At 39.0% G+C, this 14,057-nt stretch overlaps 1 protein-coding gene across 2 annotated transcripts in view; it reads left to right on the forward strand.

The window, feature by feature from the left end:
• The window catches only part of fxr1 (FMR1 autosomal homolog 1), an 83,099-nt gene that overhangs the window by 35,066 nt on the left and 33,976 nt on the right, over positions 1 to 14,057 (forward strand). For both annotated transcript variants that reach the window (XM_078206941.1, XM_078206949.1), the window contains exons 4-9: positions 1,484 to 1,555; positions 3,107 to 3,255; positions 4,483 to 4,576; positions 5,358 to 5,474; positions 9,068 to 9,238; positions 13,568 to 13,646. In XM_078206941.1, the coding sequence (XP_078063067.1) occupies positions 1,484 to 1,555; positions 3,107 to 3,255; positions 4,483 to 4,576; positions 5,358 to 5,474; positions 9,068 to 9,238; positions 13,568 to 13,646 (682 nt within the window). The remainder of the gene's footprint in view (positions 1 to 1,483; positions 1,556 to 3,106; positions 3,256 to 4,482; positions 4,577 to 5,357; positions 5,475 to 9,067; positions 9,239 to 13,567; positions 13,647 to 14,057) is intronic.

Consider the following 14,057-nt stretch of genomic DNA (forward strand, 5'->3'; position numbering starts at 1 on the left):
GTGGAGAATACTTCTTGGAAGAAATATGACCGATATGTGATTTTCTTTTTACCATGGTCATTTAGAAACTTTATTGTTTAACCACTTAAAAAGAAGGTATCAAATTGCCTTCCTATATTTTAGCAATGTAGCTAATGACTATCAGCAAGTCCAAAACTTCTATAAATATTGTGTCCAAATCTGGGAACCATACTTGGAAGGACACAGGTTTTGGTGAGGATGCGGAAGAAATTTACTGGAGTAGTTCCAGGGAAGAGGGGATTATAGTTCGGTGGATAGATAGCTGGAGTAGTGGTGTTTTTGAGCAAAGAAGCTAAGAGGAGATCCGATGTTTAAAATCTTGAAGGGTTTGGACAGAGCATTGAGAAATTGCTTCTAATAGCTGAAAGAAACAAGAAAACACAGATTTAAGTTGATTGGCAAAAGAGTTAGAGGCACATAGGGGAAAGCATTTTCTGTACCGAATGGTACTCTTTGATAATATGATGGATACAGATTCAACAGTAGCTTTCAAAAGGGCATTGGATAAATAAATGAAGGAGAAAAAATTGCAGGCATATGGGGAATGATTGGAGAAGTGGACCAAACTGGATTTTTTTTTTCTCACTTGTTATTGGAATCTTCAGATAATGTTGCATCCTGAATTGCAGTATGTTACATTGAAAAAGGGTTCAAAACTTATTTCAGTACAGTATTGTATTAAAATGCAATCGGTGTGAATATTGCTTAAAATTATGAGCTATCTCTGGAAATCAAGAAGTATCATTAATTGTGAATTGTCATTTTTCAAAAATAGACTTTGATCAAACCAAACTTTCAAGAGCATGCTACCTTTTTTACATTTGTCTCCCTTATTGATATAGCTGGAAATACAGCCTTAACTCCCAAAAACAAGTGAAAATATAGGGTAGTAAAAGCCATGTTACAACAGGACAGAACTGTTGCATACTTCACAATTGTACCTTACTGTCGGAGCACAAAGTAGGTTATGTCTTCTGTTGTGTACATGAGGTTGTGATCAACATGCAATGAATTATCATTTTTAAAATGTGTGCTAAATTAGTGCATCAGGATAAATATGATATGATGCTTTTTAGAAATTTGTTCAGGTCTTCTAAATTCTTTTAAAACACAAGGTGGGGAAATCTTAGCGCTATATTTATCTTTAACTGCCCAGCTGTGTAGGTGTATAGTTTCAATCTTCTGTTTCCGTTCTTATGGTAGCTGAGTGTAATAGTCAATAAATTAGAGAAATATGAACTATTGTTTGATATTCATTGCAATAAGCCAGCAATAAGTGCTGACTGTTACTCCATTCAGTAGTGGTTTCTTTAAGCCTGGGTTCCTCGAATGAGATTGTGCTACTTCACTATGCTAAATCACAGGTAGTTTTTGAATCAACATATAGACTGCAATAATTAAAATGTTTACACGGATCATTAGCTCTTGTTTTATTCCTTTGCTTTTCACCCCTCTCTCCCAGGTTTATTCTAGAGCAAATGAACAAGAGCCCTGTGGATGGTGGCTTGCTAAGGTTCGGATGATGAAAGGAGATGTAAGTTAAGAATATTGAGAGATGATTGAGTAAAATAATTGGATTGTGAAATGTTTTAACATAAATTGGATTTCAAATTATGTTAGGGTTATAGTTTTAAAAATCTGGGCATAGAATGGAAGTGTGAAGAAAATTTTTGTTCATCTAAGAATACTGTAAGCAGTTATGAATACATCAAAAAAGAAAACATGAAAGCCATTGAGATTATCCAGTTAGACTTATCTGTTTGTGTGGACACAGTAAGAAGTCCCACAACACCAGGCTAAAGTCTCACCTGATGAAGGAGCAGTGCTCCGAAAGCTCGTTATTCCAAATAAACCTGTTGGACTTTAACCTGGTGTTGTGAGACTACTTACTGTGTCATCCCAGTCCAACGCCAGCATCTCCACATCATGTTTGTGTGGAGTTTGCACGTTCTCCCTGTGTCTGTGTGGGTTTCCTCTGGGTGCTCCGGTTTCCTCCCACAGTTCAGACGTATAGGTTAGGGGGATTAGTGGGGTAAATACGTGGGATCACGGAGGTGGGCCTTGGTGGGATGCTCTGATGGAGAGTTGGTGTGGACTCGATAGGCCGAATGGCCTCCTGCGCTGTAGGGATTCTATGACTCGCCAGGATAAAATCAGGGATGGGAAGCTAAACTTATGAGTGGAGACTTGAGATACAGGGATGATTTCCACTGCAGCAATTTCTACTGCAGCAGAGAAAGCTAAAAGAAGCTTTAAATGAAGATTTGTCGAATTACAACATGTTTGGATAGTGTGAATTGGGGAAGACTCTTTTTTGTTCTTTTTGCTTGAGTTAGTGATGGACCATCAATTTAAAATGGTGACTGACCAAAGAGGAGAGATGTCCTTTGTCACAAAGGATGGTTGAACCAGACACTTATTACATCTTCTAATGGAAAATTGGATTGAATGTTTGAAACACTTTGAGTAAACTCTGGAAGATGCGTTCTTTAAAGACTTAAATTTGCAATGTGTTACACAGGTTAACCCCAAACCTTTTGGGTTTTTAACAAATGTGAAGTTATTTCAGATAAGTGCTTGCTATTTAATGGGAAGGCGATGCCCTAGTGGTATTATCGCCAGACTGTTAATCCAGAAACTCAGCTAATGTTCTGGGGACCCGGGTTCAAATCCTACCATGGCAGATGGTGGAAATTGAATTCAATTTTTAAAAGTCTGGAATTTAGAATCGACTGATGACCGTGAAACCATTGTCGAATGTCGGAAAAACCCATCTGATTCACTAATGTCCTTTTAGGGAAGGAAATCTGCTGTCCTTACCTGGTCTGACCTACATGTGACTTCAGAGCCACAGCAATGTGCTTGACTCTCAACTGCCTTCCAATGGCAACAAGGAATGGGCAATAAATGCTGGCCAGCCAGTGACGCCCATGTCCCACGAATGAATAAAAAAAAATCTGCTTATGTTAGATTTGTATGCACTAAACATTTCTGGAGAGAGTAAATACTATGCCTTTAACTTTTAGGTAAACTTGTATTCAAAAATGCATTGTATCAAAGTTTTATATCCTTTTGTTCTGTGCAGTTTTATGTAATTGAATATGCTGCCTGTGATGCAACGTACAATGAAATTGTTACTTTTGAGCGATTACGGCCCATGAACCCAAACAAGGCAGTTACAAAGAATATTTTCTTCAAATGCACGATTGATGTTCCTGATGATTTAAAAGAAGCGTAAGTAGAGAAGAGGTCCATGTTGTAACCATTTAATTGTTTAAAATTTCCTTTTTTCCTCTCTCCACAATGTTGGAGTGGTAGTCAACCCAATAACTGAGCATTTTCATTGTTGTTATTGCAGAACATGGGTCGGAAACACTTTTCACGAATCAAATTAAGTACATGTCAGCCCACCACTGAATTAAAATGTCCTTGCATGCTCTTGCATTTGCCTCCTATAGATGATTTATAAATTAAACCGTATACATCTGGAGCATTGCATCTTAAATAAAGCGACTGAGAAGGTTGATAATGGTAGTGCAGTTAATGTTGTGAATGTGGATTTTCAAAAGGTGATTGAATTGCCACATAATGGATTTGGTTCCAAAATTGAAGCCTGTGGGATTAAAAGTAAGGTGGCGAGTTGGGTACAAAATTGGCTAAAAATGACGTTTAATGCAGAAGTGATACACCTTTGTAAGGAAGAAAGGGGAAACTAATAAAACAACTAAATGGTATTCTAAAGCAGGTGCATTAACAGAGAAACCTGAGAGTTTATATGCACAAATCTTGGATGTTTTATAAATTGAGGGTAGAGTATGAAAGGAAGTTATGCTATTCCACAAGTCACTCCACTAGAACATGATTATTTCCACATTTTGGGAAAAATGTCAGTGCCTTTAAAAATATGCAGAAGTGTTTTACAAGAAAGATACCAGGGATAAGGAATTTTATGTGGAAGCTCAAAAGAGGTTAGGATTGCCTTGCATTGAGTAAAGAAGGTTGAGGAGATTTAATAGAAGCATTCAAAATTATAAATAACTTTTTCCATGGTGGGTGGGGGAGAGATGACAAAGTTGAAAATTTTATTTACATGGTGAGTTATGATCTGGATTGCAATTATTTGAAACACTGATGGAAGCAGATACAGTGGTAACTTTTAGAATGGAATTACATGCGTACTTGGAAAAGAAGGATTTTCAGAACTCTGGGGTAAGAGTAGGCATGTGGAAGCTATGGATTACTTTTTCACTGAGCCAGTGGGTTGACTTGCTGCCTCCTATGGTATTTCATTCTATGATCCAAAAAAGGCTTTGCTTTCATTACCCTTAAAGTTAAATTACTCCAACATCACAGTTTTCATATTTGGTTTGAAGTATGGCTTTTGTCTTTGGAAAATAGTTTGACTATAATGCTTGTTTTTGTTTCTGATTGCAAGGATTTAACACTTTTTTTCTTACCCAGCTGTGCACATGAAAATGCACATAAAGATTTTAAAAAAGCAACTGAAGCGGACTGCATTTTCTACAGCGCTGACACTGGCCAATTAATAGTTTTGGTAAGAATTGAAGACTTGTTTAGATTTGATTTTCAAAACTGATTTTTGCTAACATTATAAGGCTTTTCTGAGCCCACACCACTGTAGTGTTGACCACCTTACCTAAGGCAGGATGTACTTACCTTTTGAGGGGTTGAAATAAAGGTTCATTAGATTGATTCCAAGGGTGAGAAGGGGCACATGAACTGGGAATTGAATGAAATGGGTCTATCTACTCTGGATTTTGGAGGGAGAGGTGGTCTAATTGAAATGTTTAGAATTCTGAGGGCTAGATAGGGTAGATGTGGTAAGGCTTGGGGTGTAATTGTCTTTAGATAAGTGGGTTAGTCATTTAGGGCTCTGATGAGGAGAATTGTCTTTACCCAGAGGATTCTGAATCTTTAGAATTTCCACCACAGAGCTTTGGATGCTAATTCATTGAGTATTCTTAAGACAGAGACAGGGTGCTAAGGGAAACAAGGGAGTAGAAATAGGATGGGAATGGAAGCAGACTTCAGTAGCTGTATGACTACTTACATTTTTATACAAGTGTTGCAATCATGGAAATTTAATAAATAGTTTTGATTTCAGATAAATGATTATTGGGCAAATGAATATGATATGCTGTTATCTGATTAGAAGGGCAACTCTTGCAGTTAAATGCACACTATTTAGTGGATGTGCCTGACTCAGTATGCTAGTAAGAAGCTGCAAGTAACTATGTAGGTGGAACATTGCTGGAATTTTTAAGAATTAAGTTTTGCTTTCTGAAAATTACACAGATTATTTTTTTTAAACCTAGTCTACCAAAGAGGCCACAGTGAAGAGAGTTAGCATTCTTAGTGATATGCACTTGCGTAGCATCCGTACAAAGCTCATGCTTGTGTCCAGGAATGAAGAGGCAACAAAACATTTGGAGGTAAGCAAACATATTGTCCCATTAAAGCTTATTTTCAAAGATTGTTATGAGTGGCTTTTTAATCAATGGCTTTCCTTTTCTGGAGTTGAAGGATGTAAAGTATATTAATATAAAAATTACATGACATGTAAAGGGGTGGTGGCAACTTTTATTTTTAATTACATGTTTGTGCCAGTTTGAATGGCAAAGAAGAAATTAGACTCGACTGTAATGGGCAAGCCTGGTAAGAGGTGTAGATGATCAAAATATAATACTGAATTTTTAAACACCAGTAATTTCTACAACCTTGCTGATGATTATTTGTGGAGTCCTTGATTCTTCTAGTTTTAGAGTTAACAAAGACGCATGATATTAGAGGAAGTATTGAAAGATGAAGGCTTCAAAACCAGCCTTGATGGAATCTTTTCTGTGATTCATAACGCACAAGGCTTGAAGTGTCTTAGTGAAGTGGAGAATCTTTGGTAGAATTGTTCAGAGATTTGCTGCTAGGGGATGGGGATTATTTTAGATAGATAGATAAGACCAGAAGCTTCACTTGGGAAGCAAATGCATGGTAGCATGCTGGCTGTAATTGTAAAATTATTGGGGGAAACATAACTGAACAAAAGCACTAATTAAATGTGTGAAACAATCATAAAACCGAGATTGTGCTTCACTAACTTGGAATTGTTATTTTTGAGTTTATAACTACCCTAAATAATTACGGAAGAGGACTTCTGCAGAGGTTATTGGCTCATGTTGTTGGAAAACAGATTGAGTAGATGAGAAAATACCTAATTGATAGGAAATTGCAGTGTACTTCAATATACCCTTCACAGAAGGGGGTATATTTTGGTGTCCTATAATGCACAATCGCTTAAAATTGTAGCCTGAGCAGTAGCAACAATTATATTTCTTTGATTAGAGGGAGAAATGTTGTACATACAATGTGTAAGATGAGAATAAACAGTAAAGCTGGAAACAGCAAATAATGATGTAGAGATGCCGGCATTGGACTGGGGTGAACACAGTAAGAAGTCTCACAACACCAGGTTAAAGTCCAACTTTAACCTGGTGTTGTGAGACTTCTAACAGCAAATAATGGCACTACTTTATCCAATTTGGAAATTTAAGATGTGTAGAATTATTTTGTTCTGTTAAATTTTTATATTCTGCCAGAAAGAGGATGGGTGGTACTCCGAGAAACCATCATTGGTAGCCGATAGGTACTTCACAGCTGATTGGTGAGATGTTCTAACTCCACTTATCCACTTTATAGGATAACTCAGATTGGGAACTAGGCAGAGAAAGAAATTGAATTCGCATCTACCTCTTGGGAGCGCTACTTTTCAAACTCTGCAAATATGCTTTTATTGTGATTTTAAAATAATTCTAAATTGAAGGAATGAAAATTTTTTTAAAGAATGGCAAATAAGAGGAGAAATAATTCTGGCCTAAAAGAGAATAGGATTCATTGAGGGAAAACTAATGGAGAGAGTATATTTTTAAAAAAAGACCACCCATCATTTCTCCTAGAAATTCTGGAAAAGGAGAATCTAGCTCAAGTTGCATAGTGTTTTTTTCTGTGAAAAAGAGGATGAAAACGACATACTGCCAAGAGCAAAGTGCAGTTTCTCAAGTAACTAGATTCTAAGTTGTTCAGAATTTCTCATAGAAACTTGCAGTGCAGTGAAAAGCTAGAAACAATGGAGCCCCAAAGAGATTTGAGGGTCCAAGTAGGTAGATTATTAACATATCACAAACAGATGCAGAAAATGATCAGAGGCTAATGGAATACTGGCCTTTAGATATAGGGGACTAGAGTACAAGGGAGTAGATCTATGCAAACCTCTGGTTCTACCAAACTTGTAAGTGCTGAGAGCAGTTCTGGGTACCATTCCTTAGGAAAGATATTTTGACCATGCAGGATGTTCAGTATGGATTTAATAGAATAATATCTGAATCCCAAGGGCTAAATTAGAAGAAGAGATTACACAAACTGTAGTCCCCTGCATTTAGAAGGTTGAAGGGAATTTGATTGATGTTTTCAGGATGTTCAGGGGGGCAGATAGAGTAGAGAAATCTATTTCTGCTGGTTGGGGAGTCTCGGACTGGGAGCATTGTTTAAGAGATTAGACCTTTTTAAAGTTAAATTAGGAAATATTTCTATGGAGAAAAGTTGGTAGAAGTTTGAAACTTTTCCCCCAACAGCAGTTGATGCTAGATGAATTATTGATTTTTAAATTTGAGCTTGATGGCTTTTTTATCTGAAAGTATTAAGACATTTGGGCAAAAGTGAATATATGGAGTTAGACCACAGGTCAGCCACGATCTCATTGAATGACGGGCGAAACAACCAAATTCTCATCCTATATTCCTAATAAATTGCTGCATTGTATACCATATGTTGATTCATTTGCAGCATTCCACAAAAAAAATTCCTGATTCAACTCTGATTAAATGTTTACAGGTTTGGCATTAAGACATGGAAAAATTGTACAAGGGAATTAATGGGTTGGTGTTAGTGAGGGCTTATATATATGTGGTTGGCTGCAGAGGAAAAAACTGAATGGCTAGCTATGCTAGTTCAAGTGTTCATATTCAAAATGTTCCTTCACATTAGTACCAATGGGCGTATGTCACCAAAGTAAACTGTCTTCATTTGGCAAACCAATTGACGATTTAATCTTTTTTTCCTTAAGAGTACTTGAACACTTCAGTTTGAGTGCATAGAAATGACTGCTAAAAATTGTGCACCTTGGATATTCAAGCTGTTTTGAATTATTTTGTTCTATTATATTGTTCATTTATATTCTTCTATCAAGAGGATCGGTGATATTCTGAGAGACCATCAGTAATGCTACATCGGTAGCCCAAGGATGCTTCACAATTGATTAGTGAGGTGTTCCAGTTCCAATTATCTACGTCTCTTCACAGCATAGTTCAGATTCAGAACTTGAACTCCCATTCACCTCTTCCATGGCATTGATACAATATATACAATGCTACTGTGTTAAATTAGGGATTCAGGGTGTTTACGTTGTTTGCATTGTGTAAGTAGTGTTTCATTGTTGGAAATTTTAATTGCATGTGTCAGCAAATTTTAATTGCTACCAATCAAATCATTAATATTCAAGCTTGCCGCAAACCAGGTTTTGTGCAAAATTATTTTTTTTTATAAAAAAGAACTTAATATTCCTATTTAAACTGCTCTCTGTGCACTGTTTATTCATGGCCTACTGTCTGCTCTGCATCATCTGATATGATGTTCCCTCTTGTGGGTGAGTCCAGGACTAGGGGACACTGTTTTAAAATGAGGGGTTGCCCTCATAGGACAGAGATGAGGAGAAATCTGAGTGTTGTGCAACTTTGGAATTCTACCTCAGCAGGCGGTAGAGGTAAGGTCACTGAATACTTTTAAGGTAGAGATCGGTAGATTTTTGTTGGACAAGGGAATCAAAGGTTAGGGATAGATGGGAATGTGGAATTCAACACAAACAAGATCAGCTGTGATCTTATTGAATGGCAGAACAGACTCGATGGGCCAAATGGTCTACTTCTCCTATTTTGTTTCTTTTAAAAAATAATTTATCTCTTTGATTTTTAACTACCAGAGTACCAAGCAGCTGGCAGCTGCATTCCAAGAGGAATTTACTGTCAGAGAGGATCTTATGGGTCTAGCAATCGGAACCCATGGTTCCAATATTCAGCAAGCAAGAAAAGTTTCTGGTGTCACAGCAATTGAACTTGATGAAGAAACAGGTACATTCAGGATTTATGGCGAGGTAAGCTCACGGATTTTTTTTTGAACACCTTGACAGTTAAAGTGATGGGCATGAAAAAGAACTTGCTATTCTCCCTCCAAAGAACTTTTAAAGGAAGTGACCAATAAAACTGATTTAAAAAGATGTTGCAGATTTATGGAACCTTGGAATTGAATTACTTTTTGATTAGATTACTTTGAGATGACCAAGACAACCTTTCTATGAAGTGTCTGCACAAATACAATTCATACAGTTTCTCTTGAATTGTTCAGAACTGCCTTTTCTACCTCGAGGAGAAACAGAATTCTTTATGGCACAGAACGAGGTTGCTTGATCTCTGTGGCCCTGCAAGTTTATTTCGTTTTAAATGCCAATCTAACTTACTTTTATTTTTGCCCATGGGCAATGAATTCCAGATCATCACCACTTGTGCTTTATAAACAAAAAGTCCTTCCTCGCATTCCCCCTGCATCTTTTGCACAAAATCTTACATCTGTGTTCCCAGTCCTTGTATGAGGATAGTTTTTTCTTATGTGCCTTCTCTAAGCTATGCTGACCAGAACTGGACACAATTCTCTAGCTGGGACCGAGCTTTTTATAGGTTGAGCACCGCCCCCCCTTCCCCCCTGAACCTCTGCCCCCTTGTAATTGATACTTCCAGCCTTGGAAAATGCATCTGATTATCCACCCTGTCTTTGCCCCTCATAATTTTGTACACCTCTATCAGGTCTCCCCTTAGCCCCCAGAGAAACATTCTAGTTTATTAAACCTCTGCTCATAGCCAAGACCCTCGTGACCAGGCAACATCCTGGTGAACCGTCTCTCTAAAGTTTCCAAGTCAAAGAACAAAGAACAGTACAGCACAGGAAACAGGCCCTTCGGCCCTCCAAGCCTGTGCCGCTCCTTGGTCCAACTAAACCAATCATTTGTATCCCTCCATTCCCAGGCTGCTCATGTGACTATCCAGGTAAGTCTTAAACGATGTCAGCGTGCCTGCCTCCACCACCCTACTTGGCAGCGCATTCCAGGCCCCCACCACCCTCTGATGTCTGAGTTATACTTCGCCCCTCTCAGCTTGAGCCCGTGACCCCTCGTGATCGTCACCTCCGACCTGGGAAAAAGCTTCCCACTGTTCACCCTATCTATACCCTTCATAATCTTGTATACCTCTATTAGATCTCCCCTCATTCTCCGTCTTTCCAAGGAGAACAACCCCAGTCTACCCAATCTCTCCTCATAGCTAAGACCCTCCATACCAGGCAACATCCTGGTAAACCTTCTCTGCACTCTCTCCAATGCCTCCACGTCCTTCTGGTAGTGCGGCGACCAGAACTGGACGCAGTACTCCAAATGTGGCCTAACCAGCGTTCTATACAGCTGCATCATCAGACTCCAGCTTTTATACTCTATACCCCGTCCTATAAAGGCAAGCATACCATATGCCTTCTTCACCACCTTCTCCACCTGTGTTGCCACCTTCAAGGATTTGTGGACTTGCACACCTAGGTCCCTCTGTGTTTCTATACTCCTGATGACTCTGCCATTTATTGTATAACTCCTCCCTACATTATTTCTTCCAAAATGCATCACTTCGCATTTATCCGGATTAAACTCCATCTGCCACCTCTCCGCCCAATTTTCCAGCCTATCTATATCCTGCTGTATTGCCCGACAATGCTCTTCGCTATCCGCAATTCCAGCCATCTTCGTGTCATCCGCAAACTTGCTGATTACACCAGTTACACCTTCTTCCAAATCATTTATATATATCACAAATAGCAGAGGTCCCAGTACAGAGCCCTGCGGAACACCACTGGTCACAGACCTCCAGCCGGAAAAAGACCCTTCGACCACTACCCTCTGTTTCCTATGGCCAAGCCAGTTCTCCACCTATCTCGCCACTTCTCCTTGTATCCCATGAGCCTTAACCTTCTTAACCAACCTGCCATGTGGGACTTTGTCAAATGCCTTACTGAAATCCATATAGACGACATCCACGGCCCTTCCTTCATCAACCGTTTTTGTCACTTCCTCAAAAAACTCCACCAAATTTGTAAGGCACGACCTCCCTCTTACAAAACCATGCTGTCTGTCACTAATGAGATTGTTCCGTTCTAAATGCACATACATCCTGTTTCTAAGAATCCTCTCCAACAACTTCCCTACCACGGACGTCAAGCTCACCGGCCTATAATTTCCTGGGTTATCCCTGCTACCCTTCTTAAACAACGGGACCACATTCGCTATCCTCCAATCCTCGGGGACCTCACCCGTGTCCAAAGAAGCGACAAAGCTTTCCGTCAGAGGCCCAGCAATTTCACCTCTTGTCTCCCTGAGCAGTCGAGGATAGATGCCATCAGGCCCTGGGGCTTTGTCAGTTTTAATGTTCCCTAAAAAACCTAACACTTCCTCTCTTGTAATGGAGATTTTCTCTAACGGGTCAACACCTCCAGAAGTCCTTCTGGTTCTGGTCACCAGTTAAATCGCTGATGCTTAAGGCCTGATTCCTGTTGTAAGAAACCCACCGAAAAGGCAAGTTTTTAAAAAAAAGTGAAGATTTAAAAAGTTGTCCCTCTGCTCTCGCATGTCTTGCTTTCTTGCCAGCCCTTCCACACTCCAATCTCTCCCAACTTGCCCCCCACACAGGTTTCTGAGGGATCAAAGCTTCATGAACTTTGAAAAGGGTCCAACCCTGGGGGGAAAAAAGCTTGGCAAGTGCTGAATTATGCCATAAGTCCCCTCTGCCAAAATGCAATACTGCACATTTTTCCCTGTATTAAATGCCATCTGCTGCTTGTTTGTTCATTCTGCTAGGCTAACTACATCATGTTGCAGGCAATTCGTATCATTTTCTCTGTCTGCCTCTCCTCCAAGTTATTGGCAAATTTTGAAATTTTACTCCGCTTTCCAAGATGCAAGACGTTTATTTATATATAGCATAAAAAGTTTGGAGGATCTTTGGGAACACTACTGTCTACCACTTTCCAGTCTGGAAAAACAGTTGCTGGGTTAAGTTTTGCTTCAAGTCAAATGTTCATGTAGTTTGACCAATTACTTTTGAACCTAGTTCTGGTTGATATTGAGTCCCAAATTTCTTTATCTGAAAAAGAGCTTTACTTGGACATATTCTAAGTAAATGTGGCCAGGCAGCTGGTATGCCAACTTCCCCTTCGGAAAAGTGTGGGAATATTACTTGAATCCTCTTGGGCATCATAAGGGAAGCAACTTTGTTTCAGTGTTAACTACTAGATGCTGGAGCCCAGAATGTAACCAAGACACTACATTTCATTAGGCATGTTTGGTGAGGATTTCTACTGCAAACTGGCTGCAGATTTTATTTTCTACTGTGTGCATTGCAACAGCTGATCAAGTTACTTTGACAGCAACACCCAGCCCTGCAACATGTAGCACCTCAGAAACGCAAGATCTTGGCAACACTATCACTTTCAAGTTCCCTTCCAAATCGTAACACCATTCTGACTTGTTGACTTTTGTTCCTTCATCATAGTTGCGTTTAAAATCTTGGAATTCCCTACTTGACACAATTAGCATATGAACAGCTTTATGAAGGTCTATGTTTTGTCAGTGTTATCTGCCTCTTTGGACTGTGGGTGGAAACCGGAGCACCCGGAGGAAACTCGTACAGACATGGGAAGAATGTGCAAACTCCACACAGAGTGACCCAAGCTGGGAATCAAACCCAGGTCCCTGGCACTGTGAGGCAGCAGTGCCAACCACTGTGCCACCATGGACAAATGCAGTCCATCATCATCTGTCCAATTGGGGCAACTCTGAAATATTGCCTTTATAAGAGTAGAAATATTGTAAATATTTACAAATTAGTCTATACGGTTATAAGTATGTAGTTTTAAAAAAGAACTGTGGATGTGGGGTGATAACTTTAGAAAAAACATTTTCCCCAAACTTAACCTTGTATCTTTCAGTCAACAGATACTGAATTAATTCTGCATAAATTAACCACAATAGGAGCATTATATTGTGATTATTGATATTGCCCTTTTTTGCCCAAAAATATAATTTGCCAAAATGGCTACATACATGATACACACACAAAACAGCAAATATTTTTATATTCTTAATGGAATTAAAATAACATCGCAGAATGAGATCTTTCAAAGCAAAAATAAAATAGCCCCATGGTATTTAATTGAGAACAAGAGCTGAAACTTGACTTTTCTTTGAGACTTCTGGGTGTCAGTATTTGTATAAGGAGGGGCAGGATAGCAGAAATGATCAGAATGAAGATGCAGACAATACAACTGGTCATCATGCATACAATATTTCACAAAATCAGTACAATCGGTGAACTGCCTAATGATCTGTTTACAGACTGAGGAGGCAGTCCAGAAGGCGAGAAGTTATCTTGAGTTTTTGGAGGATTCTGTTCAAGTTCCCAGGGATTTAGTTGGTAAGTAGTGCATAATTAAAATGGACAATAATATGGCATGAAGGGTAACAAAATAGCTAAGAATGAAGGTGAGACTTTCTAGGTGTTTTAGGCAACTTGAAATTCAACATGCAAGACTGCAGAACATTAGTTAGGCAGACAAATAGCAAATTATTTTAACCTAAACTATAGAGTACAAGTCAGTTAGCCTCACTCTGCTCAAAGTTTTTGTTAATCACAGAAAGCAGGACCAATTCAATCCAATGAGTCACTGCTCATTAGCCTACTCACCATCTTAAAATGAAATGATGTTGTTGACTGGGCTTAACAAGCGGCACTACAAGTTCTCAGTTTGGATTACGTCAGGACCACATGTCTCTAGACCTCATTACAGCATTAGTCCAAACATGGACAAAAGAATTGAATTCCAGG

The sequence above is a fragment of the Mustelus asterias genome, chromosome 3 (genome assembly GCF_964213995.1).
Source record: "Mustelus asterias chromosome 3, sMusAst1.hap1.1, whole genome shotgun sequence".
Classification (NCBI taxonomy): Eukaryota; Metazoa; Chordata; class Chondrichthyes; order Carcharhiniformes; family Triakidae; genus Mustelus; species Mustelus asterias.